At 34.2% G+C, this 16,307-nt stretch overlaps 1 protein-coding gene across 2 annotated transcripts in view; it reads right to left on the bottom strand.

Moving 5' to 3' along the window:
- Nucleotides 1-1,770: 1,770 nt before the first annotated feature.
- The window catches only part of LOC115874824 (synaptic vesicle glycoprotein 2B), a 42,374-nt gene continuing 27,837 nt past the window's right edge, over nt 1,771-16,307 (bottom strand). The window contains exons 1-8 of one of the 2 annotated variants that reach the window (XM_030890122.1): nt 16,008-16,146; nt 13,522-13,617; nt 9,221-9,449; nt 7,897-8,059; nt 5,266-5,811; nt 4,948-5,210; nt 4,731-4,890; nt 1,771-2,221 (exon numbers count right to left, since the gene is read on the bottom strand). In XM_030890122.1, coding sequence (XP_030745982.1) covers nt 2,038-2,221; nt 4,731-4,890; nt 4,948-5,210; nt 5,266-5,811; nt 7,897-8,059; nt 9,221-9,449; nt 13,522-13,560 — 1,584 coding nt within the window. In that variant the 5' untranslated portion in view covers nt 13,561-13,617; nt 16,008-16,146 and the 3' untranslated portion in view covers nt 1,771-2,037. Of the gene's footprint in view, nt 2,222-4,730; nt 4,891-4,947; nt 5,211-5,265; nt 5,812-7,896; nt 8,060-9,220; nt 9,450-13,521; nt 13,618-16,007; nt 16,263-16,307 lie in introns of those variants that run through there. The other variant, XM_030890121.1, reaches the window with a different exon arrangement.

Below are 16,307 nucleotides of genomic sequence, written 5' to 3'. Positions count from 1 at the left end.
ATTATGACACAAATTAGAGGGAAAAAAATAATGATATAAAAATATGCTACAAAATTTTATACAGGGTACGTGTTTCAAAAAACATGTACCATATATATCTCTCGTGGGGAAATTCCTCACGTAAAAATAAGACTTCTTGCTTTTTCATATCAACATATAGGTCCGATTCTGCTTTGTTTCGTAGCTATAGGGTGTTAAAGTCTTAATAATCTTTCGATTTATAACAATTTTTTTCCAAGTACTTTTAGTGATTCGAATGAAAATTTGAGGGTAAAAGTTACTATAAGTGCTACATATTTTAATGCTAAAAAAGTGTCGATATCATCACAGGGACGTGCATATGGGTTATCACTGGAATATTTTTCAAAAAAAAACATGTGCGCCACTGACTTTCTTTCTTTTGATATCAAAATTGTATAGGCTGTATAATGCCAATTAAAAGCTATCTCTTGATATTTTGTCGAATTCGGCCTCCTTGATCAGATAAACGCAATTTTATTAATCACAATTAATAAAATTAATAAATTGTATATATTTTACCTAATTTATTATTAAATATTATTACTATTAGTTATTATTACTATTAGTCCAACCTACAATTTCAAATAAAAAAATAATGGTATTTAAGATAATTACAAAAAACCTATATATATAATTTTGAAAAGTTTTAACATTCTGTAACTCGCATCTCTAAAACTATGCATTTCCATACCCATGTTTATAGGAACTTTTTTCATATTTTTTGATAAGGAATCGATGAGTACTTATTTAAAACTTTTGCAAATTAATGATATTATTTTTTTTAAAGGTTGCTGTTAGACTTGGATCAAGGCAAATTAATAAAATTCCATTTATCTCATTAAGGAGGCCGAAATCGACAAGATATCAAGAGACAACTTTTAATCGGCATTAAATTGCTTACACTATTTCGCTAATAAGAGAAAAAAAGTCAGTGGCATACGACATGCTTTTTTAGAAAAATATTCCAGTGATAACCCATCTGCACGTCCCTGGTGAATATGCCGACACTTTTCTAGCTTTAAAATGTGTCGCATTTATAGTAACTTTTATCCTCAAAATTTCATTCGAAATAACGCTAAAAGTACTTGGAAGAAAATTATAATATATCGAAAAAATATTAAGATTTTAACGCCCTGTAGCTACGAAACAAAGCAGAATCGGATCTATGTTGATATGAAAAATAAATCTCATTTTTAGGTGAAGAATCTTCCCACGAGAGATGGCACATGTTTTTTGAAACACCCTGTATAATCTTTTTTTTGTTAATTCTCTACAGACTTCTCTAAGGCTTCCCGTGACCCTGACACTTCCAGGTCCTTGCGGTCAAATTTTGAAAGTTAAACCGTTAAACCCTTTAGACAAGAGTTAAACTTTTAACGCCGCGAAACTATAAGTTGACATTCAGTTATGATACAGTCATTCAGTTCCCAATTCCGCGCTCGTGAGGAACCATATAGACTTAAAATAATATATATAATTATTTTAAGTCTATATGAGGAACCGTCATCGTTAGTAACGGACATATTGTGAGAGATATCGATACGGTTTCTTATTTTTTTAAAATTATCGATATTTTTTTTTACTTAAATAAAAACTAGAAGAAAAATACCAATAATAATATTGTTTTTTAAATATATCTACAACAGATTAATCTATATCTGTATATAGGTAGCTTTTTCTGCGTTATAATTCATAGAAATATTTGGAGTGGATTTGGACTGGGGTGATGGTTTAAATCAAAAGCATTTCTTAAAGAAAAGTTTTTATAATAATATATTTTTCACACTAGAAAAGACAATTTTCAGACAAGTAAATGTTTCCACCAACTTGGCGATTAAGTTACCTATCTGGTTAACAATAAAGTTAAAAACAACTAGTTAACTCTAACGAAACAAAAAAAAACTACTAAAATAAACTCTATAATGAATACAAATATCTACAATGGATGAAACAAATGTGAAATGTTAAAAATAAATTTATAAATTTAACACTTTCTTCTTATTTAAGATAGATCCATTAATGCAAAGGTTCACGAGTTGTATTTGGTAAGAACAAGCATAGAAGACCACCGCCTATGAGCAAAGCTGCAACAATGAACGTAGGAGCCGGGCAATACATATCCAACAGCGTGGCGATCACTATATTACCGATGATACCTCCCAGACGAGCTGCCACCATAGATATAGCAATCCCAGTAGCCCTGCCAAATTAAATATAGTAATTATATTTTAAATTTATTGGGTATACAGGGTGCTACAAACTCGAAGAACGAGCATTTTAATATCTCGGTAACCATAATAGATACGAACATTTAACAAGTTTTAAAAATTTCAAGGATTGCTGAGTCTTTTGGAAAAACGTTTTTTTTTGAAAATCAATTTTATTTTTTCCTGTCGTTACTTTTTAGAAAATCAAACACTTAATTGCACATTCTCATAGCCACTCTATTAGGGCTCTCTGATAGTATTTTTAGATTTTCAAATTAGCTAATAATTTGTGAGATACAGGGGCCAACTTAATTTTTTTAAATACGGACCTGCATTTTTTATTTCAGGTTTAGAAAGAACTGGGTCTCCTGAGTACACTGATATGCCACAATTACTACTTTTTTTTGTTTTGGGTACCTTAACCAAACCAACAAAACTATTTAATTATTATTTAATATAATTTCAAGTCCTTTTTTTTTAAATATTTAACTCTCTCTGTTTTCTTAAATTATTTAATCTGGTTATATTCATCGCAACAATATTGATCAGCACTAATTAACACTGAATAAGCAAAATCGAGCCAATTCAAAGATTCAAATAAATAATATCTAGGTCAGCAATTTAAAGATATTATTTTTAACTTTTTTTACTGTGAATTTGAAATCTCAGTGTACGATCTAACAATATGCATAATATTAATCGTAGTTATTATTTTAAAATTAAGAAAAAATTCAAAGAAAATGATTTAATTGTTAATATTATATTATATATTTATATTATTTATTTTATATTTTTTTTCTATTATTATATTGCATTTGATTTTCCATATTCAATTTTTTACCCCACGTCATTGTTAAGTTTTAAAGCTTATCAATATTGTAACGATAAGTAGATTAAATATTTAAAAAAAACAGAGCCGGACTTAAAATTAGTTTAAATAAATTGTGTTTAAATGTCCTATATAGTTACCCCAAACAAAAAATATTAAGTGTGGCATATCATTGTACTCAGGAGACCGAGTTCTTTCAAAAACTGAAATAAAAAATGCAGGTTCGCATTTAAAAAAATTAAGTTGGCCTCTGTATCTCACAAATTATTAGCTAATTTGAAAATCTAAAAATACTATCAGATAGCGCTAATAAAGTGGCTGTGAGAATGTGCAATTAGTTTTGTTTTTTACTTTTTAAAAAGTAACGACAGGAAAAAATAAAATTGATTTTCAAAAAAATCCGTTTTTTCCAAAAAACTCGGCAATCCTTGAAATTTTTAAAACTCTTTTGATGGCATCTTGGTGAACATCCTAAAGTGCAACTTTGCCCCAATTTAACCATGTTCGTATCTATTACGGTTACCGAGATACTAATGCTCGTACCCCGATTTATAGCACCGTGTATTTTAAATTTATTGGGTATACCGGGCTGGCAACTGTTACTTTTGGGTCGGTATTTACATGTGTGGAAGTAAATCGGGTAGGGATGTTATTAAGTCGGAGTGAGAGAAATGCGACGGTGTGCTGTTGCGATGTTGCCGGTACGCCTTTCCCTGTCAAGTAAAGTAAAATCACAATCGCAAACCGCTTATTTTTAAAAGAAATATTTTTTTTTTTTCGAAAAGGTAACTAGATAAAATCATTAGACATGTTTCTGAGCATCTGAAATGGAATTATAAGGATATCGTTAAGGTGTCATTTTTTTATAACGAGAAAACGTCAATAATCGCGATAATTTAAAAACTCAACTTTTTAACACATAACACGCCATAACTCAGGAACCATTTTAGATATTGAAACTTTTTTTTTATTGAAGATCGGAACTTTTACAATATGTTAACATAAGAAAAACTGGATAAGGTTGTTTTTTTTCCATTCAAAAATTGTAAACAACCCATCCGTTTTGAGAACAGCAAATTTCAGCAATCGTGTAATTTTTATATTGATAAAAATGTTCACATACTATCTACGAAGAAAATACAGCAGAAATATTAAGCAAGTTTTTGAAAAAACTACAATCAATTATTTCTAATAGATTTCGAGATATCGATTTTTGAATTCAGAGTTCTAATAGCGCGACCACTGTCGAACACCAACTCAATTCCATTTATTTTACCAAAAATGTTTCTAGCTTGCACTTAAAAATTTTCAAGCTATAGTTAAAATTACGACTCGTTAATAAATAAACAAATAAAGTCTCACGAGACGTAATTAAATCACGAAGCTGAACATATGATGTACACTTTCCCTAGAACTTTAAGTACTGACACTGGTACTGATTGGGTCGACCAGTCAACTGCGACAAATCTGTTATATCCCCTTCCACGTCTCTTAGCAATGTGCACACAGTGCACAGTTTCTCGGTTTATTTCAGACGTTTGGCAACGTGTTTATTGTTCTCTCTTTGTTCAGTACATTATAAACGCATTGTACTCTTCTTACATACGGAAATCTCGACCCAAGACTAACCTTTGCTAGCCCTTAGTATCGAAGGGTATATTGTATATAGTTACCTTAAATTGGTTGGAAATATTTCCGTGATCAAACAATCAAGAGCAGCGTTACCGCAAGAGATTACACTGCTGAATGTAGCCGATACTACCAAATTAAGGGTCTTGTTATAAACAAAATACATACAGGCTGCGCAAGTACCCGATGAAAGTGTACTGAAAACTAAAATAAAATTCCGTTTTTATTATGTAAAATTAGCAAGTGCCAGAACGTATTTACCTAAGAAGAATTTTCTACCAAGTCTGTCCATGCCTAAAATAGCTATGATGTTGCTAGGAAGTGCGGCCGCTACTGTGATTAGTGATTCCATAAACACTGATTGGCTAATTTTCTCGTTACAAATAGCACCGTGTTGCTGGCTTCCCATGTTGACCACGAAGTTGGTAACTTCGCAAACGCTAGCTGTTTCGTTTGGTCTCAAGCGATTGAACTCGTCGAAGCGGTTGAACAATTCGGGAAACCAAATCAACAGTCCATAGTAGCTACAAAGGAACAGTAGAATTAGTCCTATTTTTCACATAAGTGTGTCGTACTTACCCGATATGAAACGTAAAATTAATGGAAATGGAAATCATTGTGAACTTTAAAATCGGCGAGACAAAAAGCTGTTTACTGTTGTCCAATATGCTAGAAATAGTGGAGCTGATTTTGCCTCGTTTCTTATGGCTAGCCTCCTCCTCCAAAGCCTTTTTGTATTCTTCTTCTAAGATGAGATGCTTAACTGGATATTCTTCGGCATCGTTACCCGTATTCACGTGATAGATATGTCTAAATATAGCTATGGCTTCGTCGCTTTTTCCTCTGGTTAATAAATATTTCGGACTCTCTGGCAAAAAGCATAGTAGAATAGCTACTAGCATCGATGGTAAGGCCATTACCACGAGGAATATTCTCCACGAATTGTACACGAAACTTGCTGTTCTGAAGCCGATCTCCGCAGGAATGATTAGCCAGGCAAGGCCTGCCACAAATAGGTTTCCTACGGTCCAAAAAGCCGCCATGAACGACAGCATACTTCCACGCTTAGATTTAGGTTGAAATTCTGCAAAATAGGACCAAACTGTAGGCCCGCTACCCCCTAGTCTGAAATAATTAAAAAATCGAAACGTTAGCACACATCGCATAATGTATGCAGTGTTAATGATTAGAAATGAACCCATCTAAATTTACGGAAAGTAAATCGGGTCATCTCATAACTTTCGACCAGCTATTGTGCAAATAATCACCGACCAGTTTGGGAATTACATGCGAATTATTAAACGACTGGTAATCATTTAGGCAAATTAGCACATTAATTGTCAAGGAAAAGAAAGATTTGAAAACTTATTGTGCTGGCCAAATCATACAATTTTAGCGCCTCGAGAACTTCTTACGTAATAAGATATGGGTCATTAATTATTATGTGTTTATAATGATAAAGAAGGAACAAGAAAACAAATCAAACGCGAATTAGGGATCACTTTGATAAATTTCGTTTAAACAAAGAAAATATACCTATTTATATACATATAAACGTAGCAATATGTTCCTTATGAATTAAGTTTGAATGTAATTCAAATGGATATGCACCTTGACTGTGTTCATGACGAAAAAAGTTGTCAAACTGCTGAAAATTGTATTTTTATTACGTTATGAATTACTACAATATGTATCGAAAACAATGCTAAACAATTTTTATCTGAATTGCCAACAGACATTTTTTTTCCTAATAATGTGTGCTTCGCGGTTTCTAGGTACTTCTGCACACATATTTGCCATAGACTGAATGAGGCTCCGAATAATCGCTTGAGGAAAGGCATTCCACTCCTCTCGAAGATTTTCTCCTAAAGTTTGAAGATCTGGTGTTTGTGGACGACTTTGTAGTCTTCTCTTTAGTAGGTCCCAAAGGTGCTCAATAGGACTGAGATCAGGGCTATTAGCAGGCCAATCCACTATTGTGATATTGGACTCTTTAAGGTATCGAGTAACTACTCTTGCAGTATGAGGCCTGGTATTATCTTGTTGTAAGATGAATTCTGGACTATGCTGAGCAGCAAATGGAAGTTATTGTTATATGAATATTGGAAGTTATATTATATGAATCATATGTTAATATGGTTCAAGAATCTCATCTCTGTATCGTTTAGGATTAATTATGCCGTCTAGAAACACATGCTAGTCCGTACGCCCATTTAAAGTTATCTCCCCTAAGAAAAAAATTAGCATGACAGAACCTCATGTATCGCTTCTCTGACTGCTATATCCAGATACCGTTCATTCAGTCTTCCGTATTCTCTCCGCCGGGCATCGCTATGACTTAGTCGAAAACGGGACTCGTCCGTAAAACGACGTGCTTCCACTGATCCACGCCCCAGTGAAGATGTTCTTGAGCATCCCTCGTGCCCTACGATGATTAGAAGTTAAATGCAGCACAACAGCTGCTCGCCTTGATCGAATGTTAACTTCGTGCAGCCTATTTAGTCGAGTTTGACTTGAAATTTGAGTTCCTGTGGCGATCGTAAATAGATGTAGATGAAGATTTTGTAGTTTTTTTTGCGGTAAGTTCTCCCTTTTCATGAACAGCAGCTTGAACAAGATATATCGATCTTCCCTCCTCGTTGTCCTTACTCGTTGAGGATATGGTCTGCGGACAACATAACCATATTCTCTGTGTCGATTCCATAGTCTGGAAATAACCGATTGTGTAACATCAAAAAGCTGCGACACGTATCGTTGCGACCGACCCTCCTGCAATAAAGTTGTGGCTCTGATGACTTCTTCAGTATTTAAACGCCGTCTAGCACCGTTTGGTCTTCCCAGAACATCAAAATTTGCCATATTTAACACCAATTTTGACGATCAAGGCAAAATCACACTAAATAAGAAATTGATTTTATGGAATTGATGCGTCTTCGAGTGCATCTTTACCGTTATTTTTTTATGACAGGAAAGAATGTCGTTTTTGTATCAATTTTTGCATGAAAAAAAAAACAAAATTGTTCTGATTATATGCTGCTATAAATATACGGAGATCGGTCTATAAACATAGTAAATACAGACACACATATATGTGATCCCTAATTCGTTTTGATTGATTTATAAAAGGACTTTACTTGTGTCTAAAGTTGTAGAAGTTAAGTTTCTCTGTAAAAACGATGCTGAAAAATGAATTCTGGAAATGATACTTACGCCGCACCGTTTAAAAATCTGAAGAGCATGAACCACTCATATGACTGGCTGAAGCTTGAAGCCACGATGCACAGAGCGTTCATGAATGAGCTTGCAATCAGCACCTTTTTTCGGCCTATTGCGTCCGCCACTGAACCCACTGAATAGGCTCCGACAATCATCCCTGCAACAGAAGAAAAAAATTAGCAAATAGACAATCTCACCTTGCAAAACAATCAGTGGCGGCTCGTGGTCATTATTGTAGGGAGGTCAATATCTAAAAATATTGCGTCGATTTTTTTAAGACGCGCCCAAATTTAATTGGTTTCTTACAAGGTACTTGTAGGTTTAGTTAAAGGAAAATAAATCTAAAAATAAATATAAATTCTGGTAAAATGAAACCTACACTTACATTTTTAAACAGGTGGTCTAGGGCCATTTCACTAAAAATCCAGTAAATGTTCTTTACACAAATTTTCCACGGTGGGATTTAAAATATACATAAATAATAATGTCACAAAAATATAAATGCATATATACACATACACAATTCTAAAAGTTTTATTTCACATTTTTTCATATTTTAAGTCAATGCGGCGTTCTTTCTCTAAACGTTTTTCGAAATTTAAGCAATTGTTTTCTTTTAACCGTACGATCTCACAAACTAAACACCATGTTGTCTATTTTAAAATACCTATTCCAGAATCAGTCAACCATAGTTCATCATTTACCCATAACCAGAAAATTATGAATTATTACCTACACAAATTTCTCGCTACACCTCAAACTAGATGGGATTTTTTTCGATATTAAAAATTTAAATATTGCTTTATATTGACTAAACCAAATATTATACGCGATAAACGATACAAAAAACTAGGTTGTTCTATAATTTGAGTTTTTATAAACACCCAAACTGCCCATACGGCGAAATTTTTCCAACGACTGAAATCCTTTTATGAATGACGCGGTCAATGGCCAATATAAACTATATCTATCGCACCTTAACTCGTTATATTTTCTATACGTAGTATACCTTACCTTGTTGGCGTTACAAGCCGCGGCCCTTGGAGTTTAATACATGCAAAACTTAGCGGGAACGAAGGACAAAATGAAATTTTGACCGGCAGTAGAGAAAATGGGTAAAATAAAACGTCTTGAAGCGAAAATTAAACAAATTGATGGTTTTTGGGAATAGCTTAGAATATCTTAGGATGAAAAAAAGTTATTTACAAACAGTATAACTTAAATAGGGTTTTCCTAATTTTCTTCCGATTTTTTTGGGGGGGCATTGACCATTTGACCTTATGGTTAAGCCGCCACTGAAAAAAAACAGGTTACTTACCCACGAAGATGATTGAATTGAGCCATCCTTTCGTCTGTGTGTTCAAATTAAGGTCGCATTGTGCCGATGGAAGGATGAACGATATCGCAATAACGTCCATCTCTTCCGAGGTGCTCAATAGGCCGCATATTGCTAGTAGCAAGTAATGAAATTTGCCATATTCCGTGAGCTCTATGGCTCTCTCGAAGTCTGCCTTGTCGCTGCTACCTTTCTCAGCATCGGCAAGGGCCTAAAACAAATTTCGTTAAACACAATTAAGTAGGTTTTTAGACTTGTGAAGTCGCGATAACCTAACCAAATGAATTTAAAATAGAGACAGTCTGGAAATCTTCAGTCAAGTGTTTTTACAAGTTTTCAAAGGTCTTGGAAAATTAGTAAACATATTAATAAAATGATGAACATTCTAAGGTTGATAGGAAATTGTGTGCGCTTTTAGAATACATAAACCTTTAAGGGTTTACTTGCTTTGGTGTTGTGAGGAAATGTATTGTTTGAGTCCTTGTTTTGAAGCGATTATCTATGATAGTTAAAATTTTGTCTACATCTAGATCTGCATTCGTTTGGCCTATATTTTCGTGTTCTACACCTTTTAATGATTAAGTAACAGTAGTCTTATATAGGTAGGGTTGCCAACCGTCCTCTATTCCAGAGGACAGTCCTCTTTTTGATCTCACTGTCCTCTTTTTTCTCACGTATTGAAAAAGTCCTCTTTTTTACATACCAAACAAAATCTTAAAAAGTCTATCGCCACAATGCTTTAAAAAATTGTTAATCTGTGTCTTTCGCTACTCTCACTCGTTTATATAGAAAAAGAAATGAAGGAAATATTTATGTACAAGAAATATTTGTAGAAGCGATAAACATGTTTAACTATATTACGAGCTATTTTATATTTACTGACTGTTAGCTTATATTTTGAAGAAAGAAAATTGTTGAAAACGGTTTGCTTTTTTTAACAAATTTTGAGTATCAATATTTTTAAGAAAGTAAGAAAGATCATCAATCATATACCGTTTACATAACTATTTGGTAAATTCTAGACATTTTTATTGGGCGAGGTTTCAAAAAATGTTTCGCCTGTGCCTCTTTTTTACCTTCTCGTCCTCGAATGTTGGCAACCCTACTTATATGACCCTCAATACCATGAATCAAACCAAAATCGACAGTTTTCAAGACTATACTTATTTTTCATCGATTTGCAATACAGTCATAAATCTAAAAGTAAATCTATTTTAAATTCATTTGATGAGAATATTTGTAGATTTGTTTATATTATGTCAGTGTGTCAGTGGTTTATGAATAATATAATAGCTATGCTTGTAATCCATTCTTGCAAATAATAAAGTTTTACAGACCACTGTTAGCCCTGAACATACTCAAAAAGTTCTATAACGAAAACATCCCTGATTATACAACTTTTTAATTAAGTTATACATTTGAAATAGCTATACTATACTAACATAAAGTAAAAAATAGTCTAACTAAACCCACTAGTTAGTAAGAAACAAATTCAACATGCATGTTGCTATATTTGATACCAATTAAACTTTTAGTTACGTAATCGAGGGCGCGATTTTTAAATTCATTGTTGCCAACCATGCACATATTCGGCGCCGTACTGACTAACTGAAATTTAAATTTCCCGCTGGGGATTCAAGTGGTAGCTCTGCTGTAAAAAATCTCAAGTTGCCCTATTTATTTATTTATTTCCTGACATTGACATTCGTTTTGACATTTTAGTTTTGTACTACGAGTTTTTGGTTTAACTAGCAGACCTTGCAGTCGAACGTTGTTCTTTTTAGAATCTCTTTTAGTGCGAAGTGTACCAAATAGCTTAATAGCTGTAAAAAACTCATCGCAACTTTATTAGAATATTTTGAACGGGACAGCGGTAGTAATGGCTCTTTATATACATTAAGTGCTCTTAAGAAGGTGAGTTTGTTGATGTCATTAATAACTGTTTATATAATTATAATTAATTTTGTTGCCTCAAATACTTTGATTAAAAGAAAATATGTAAAAGTGGGCAACGCTGTGCCGGTCAAGTTTAATCACGTGACTAAAAGTTTATTTGATATGAACTATAGATTTTTCACACAGAACAAGCGGTTAAGCATATTTAGTAGATTTTAAATATAAAACAATAAACAATACCATAACCAACAGTCATATGAACCAAAAAATGCTTGACTAAGAAGTGTCCGAAGGCCTCTATAATTTAAAAGCATTAACAATTTTCGTAAATGCTTTTTTAATAGGAAAAGAAGCCTTACAGCACATCTTATGCCGGCTCTACACTTGTCAATAATTATCTTCTTCACGAACTACTCATTTTCCAATATCGCTTATGCTTTTTCTTTGTCGCTCAAATATTTTCTGAATAACTCTTTCTTTCTCAAAGAAGGTATATTAGCGTTGATTGCAAGAATTGGGAAGATACGCAACCTAATGAGCAAATTCGTGACAAGGCTGATTAGATTTCCCCTTACGTCTCAAGTGCTGTACGGTGGAGCCACCAATCGTTCTGCGGCCAACGCATAAAACACTTATTTTCTCTAATTCGGCCAGCGAAGGCATATTGAAGACGGTGTGGATCTGAAAGCGACAGTCTTGCCGTATTAAAATGTGTAATATCTGTAATACGTTTGACGAAAATATCTTTGGATAAAAGAACCGCGTTTACGCATTGAAAATTTATTCGTGTTAAACATAGAATAAATAAAAGAAAATAAAAACTCTTTTATAGGTACTGAATATGTCGTATGATCCAAAAAAAAGTCGTTTAGTTGGCTTGGAAATGACAATTATTAACATTTACAATAATATTTTACATATGAGATAACAGCGATCTTCATTTCCAAGCCAACTCCGACGCCGTTCTTTGTTTAATCATATAATATTATATTAAATATTTAATGATAGAAAATTCGTATTATCCTGTATTATTAACGTACTGTACCCATAATCCGTAAATCTACGGATTTATTAGTAGTTCTGGTAACACTGTCTCCGGCAACTACTTACTCTGTCGACTGAAATCAGAACTACGGTACAGTTTTCTGAGTTCTGAGTATTCTTTATCCGCTGCCAAGGTTATTAAAAGATAAAGTTGTCTCGTAATTAGATCCAACAATTACTGCCCTCCATTCACGCAGTTGCGCGGCTCTGAATTGTTCAAGAACGCGATCCTCTCACTCCATTCAATTGAGTCATAAAGTTCAGAACTGTTCCGCGCCATATGGAGGCACCAGGCCATCGCGCACAGCTTCTTTCAGAACCGTTCTCGAGTAGCCCAGGGCGTAAAGCTCCGGAACTTGAAATTCGCGAATGGAGGACAGCAATTATCAGAAACGTCATCTACTACGTCATAGAAATGCTACCACTCATAGATAAAGGGATAAAAACTGCCGACAGTCTGACAGTGCATTTCCGAATCGACATTCATTGTGTACTTTATTGTTTATAGTGTATGGCGTCCATAGTTTTCAGTTGTTTGATGTGTGTTTTCTTTATTGTATTGCCCATTTATCTATCTTTGTCGGTTGCATTTTATTTTTTTATTCCTTTATCTATGATTTTATACGTTCTGTAGCATCAACTGTGACGTAGTTGCAGCTTCGCTCCTATTGGACAAAAAGTTACGAGGCAACCTGTTTAATATAGTAACCTTGATTTGCTGCACTGTAAACGACTATCAACGCAAAGCGGCGCAGAGCTAAACTAAATCTCGGACAGGCTAACGGTAATGCCAGCTACATCTCATTTAACAAAAAAAGAATAACTTTTTTTTGTTAAATTTCGCCACCCTTGTTGCATGATGTGTAATATATGTAATGTTACACATATTTTTCTCCAATAAAGACGATTATTATTATTATTATTTCGGACAGGTTTTGTGCCACGAAATCGCCCATAAGGTTGCGCATCTTCTTATTTCTTCAATCAACGGTATTAGCCAGGCATTTTATTTGAAAATGACAAGCATTACTGGACATGTGTAAGGCCGGCTTAGGCCGTGGCCCAACATAAGCTGGACGCGTAGAGCGGAGAGTGGCCTCACATGTAGCGCGTTTTCAGGCGGATTTTAATAGTATTAATACGAAACGAGCAATACGCGTGAAAATTTCAACCAGCGAGCAAATACGCGTCAATCCGCAATACGCTTCGCCGTATGTAGGAGCCACTTCCATTTACTTTAATACATTTAAACGCTTCGTGCTCCTCTCCGCTCTACGATACGCTTTGCGCCTCATGTGGGGCCACGAACTTAGAACGACAAAAGAGGCTAAAAACCGAAATACCTCAAGACTATCTCGCCGTGCTCTTAAATCTTCTCTCATCGCTTATAGGATTAGCCTCTATAGAGCCTTTTCGAACCGCTAGTCATAAAGTTTTGGCTAAAAATGTTAGTCCGATGTTAGATTAAACAGCTAGTTAACATACGCTCAGGTGCGGTTCGTCAGCAAAGGCAAAATATGCTATTACCGATTGAAAGAATTGGGAAGATACGCAACCTAATGGGCGAATTCGTGACAAGGCTGATTTTATTTCCCCTTACGTCTCACGTGCTGTACGGTGGAGACACCAGTCACTCTACGGTCAACGCATAAAACACTTATTAGACAGTTAAAGCACGGCCAAAGACGTAGACGTAAACATATCGTTTGACATGTACGCTTGCGCAGTGATAAATTCACTTGCCTTTACGGATACGTGATACGTACCTTTACATGCCTTTACGTACGTACAAAACGTATCGAGCCCAAGGAGTTTCGATTTTCACCCGAATGATGCCGAACGTACACATTCACAAACAACTCGTTTCCACAACTGGCTAGTAATTAAGTTATTTCATAAACCTTGGGGCCAGTGTAACAGAACTGGGCCTATTTTATTACAATAAATTAGTATGAAAATATTAAGCATCATAATAAACTCATTTTGGAATCTATTTAATTAAATGCTAGTTCTTAGCCAAAATCCATATGAGGATTCTAAAAGATGGAATCTAATAAATAATCATAAAACTGTGTCTGTTTTCCAATATTTTTTATTACTAAGAGCATTTTAAGTTATAAGGACTACTTTCTGTAATAAAATAATTTCCATTTATAATTTTCTTCATTTTTCGATATTACTTTTATAAATTTAATGCAGAATCAATGGAATAATAGATATCCATTTTCAGTTTTAGAGTCAGATAAATTGTTTCACAAAATAATTTAGAATTACAAATGTACCATTTGCGTTACGTACGTCAAAATGCTTGCTTTAACTCTTGTTTACACGACAACGCAACGGCAGACGTAACGTAGGTTTCAGCGTTACGTGTCGAGACGTATACGTATTGTGCCTTACTTTAACTGTCTATTTTCTCTAATTCGGCCAGCGAAGGCATATCGAAGACGGTGTGGATCTGAAAGCGACAGTGTTGCCATATTAAAATGTGTAATATCTGTATACGTTTGACGAAAATATCTTTGGAAGAAAAATCCGCATTTATGTATTGAAATTGTATTCGTGTTAAACATAGAATAAACAACAAAAAAATCTTTTATAGGTACTGAATATGTCGTATGATCCAAAAAAAGTCGTTTAGTTGGCTTGGAAATGACGATTATTGACATTTACCATAATATTTTATATATGAAATAACAGCGATCTTCAATTCCAAGCCAAATCTGACGCCGTTCTTTGTTTAATTATATAATATTATTTTAAATTTTTCTAATGATATAAAATCCGTATTATTAAGGTACTGTACCCAAAATCCGTAAATCTACGGATTAATCAGTAGTTCTGTCAACACTGTCTCCGGCAACCACTCACTCTGTCGACTGAAAGCAAAACTGCGGTACAGTATTTTTTATCCACTGCGCTGTTCACGATCAGCGCGCAGCGGCGCAGAGCTAAACTAAATCTCGAAATTCTCGGACAGGCTGAGGTAAGAATTTTCGATTTAAATCGATTCTTCAGAAAATCGATCTTGTCATGTCAAATTGTTGGCATATCAACGATTCCCGAATTTTTGAATCGATTAATCCAAATCCGATTTTTTATAGAATCTATTCTTTTAAATCGAGACCGAATCGTCATGCAACCCGAATTTTATTCCCAATTTCAGAAGATATAATTAATTACGTAATTGAATTTACATTTGTTTTCAGGACGTTCGATGGCGCTCGGACGCAACGTTCTCTATTACGCCCGTCAAAGTATATTTTCGTCACTGTATATTTCTATTCTTTAATAATGTTATCATTTTAAAGTCATTTTAGTGTTTAATTATTTAGAATTTTATTTTACACACTGTTACCTAAAGTCATTTTGCTTGCTGTTGTATTATTTAGAATTATACTTTATTTTGTTTTGTGTCTTTGTGTGTAAAAAAATCATAAAAACTAGAAATATACAGAGTGTCCCAGAAATAAGTGGTATTTTAAGGGGTGGTAGATCTCGATAAAAGAAACATATTTTCTTTTTATCGTTTTTCAAATAAGTCCAAAAATCGATTATTTTACAGAATCGCACATCCCTAGGCTGAGGGTAACGCCAGCAACATCTCGGACAGGTTTTGTGCCACGAAAAATCGCCCTTAAGGTTGCGCATCTTCTTATTTCTTCAATCAACGCTATTACGTATTTGAAAAATAAAACTAGGCCTTCAGAGTTCTGAACCACGCCTGAATGATATTATTAGATATTATATTTTTAATCACAATTTAGCTTATAGTTTAGTTTTTGTTAATTGGAGACAGAATTTTATAGTTAGCAAGCCGCGGGCATACCTTTGATAATTCAGTCTTGACAATGAGGTTTGATGGATTTAGTTCCTTGGATCCACAACCGTTCAGAGCACTTTGATTATTTACATCACAGTGTTCCTTGTGTTTTATTGGCGGATCACCTTCTACCATTCTATGTACGATGCAAATGGTTTTGAGCTGTGCTTAGAGCGAAAAAAGGGCTTCTTTGCGCTGTTGGAGGGGTGGGTGGGGTGCGGCACTTAGTGGGGGTGGCGGGCTGGTGTTTTGACGAAAGCTCTGGAACAAAATGAAAAATATATAAATAAATATTATAGCTAGATT

This window comes from Sitophilus oryzae, unplaced genomic scaffold (assembly GCF_002938485.1).
Source record: "Sitophilus oryzae breed Bouriz unplaced genomic scaffold, Soryzae_2.0 scaffold_1297_pilon_pilon, whole genome shotgun sequence".
Lineage (NCBI taxonomy): Eukaryota > Metazoa > Arthropoda > Insecta > Coleoptera > Curculionidae > Sitophilus > Sitophilus oryzae.
This window is presented reverse-complemented; position numbering and strand designations above follow the sequence as displayed.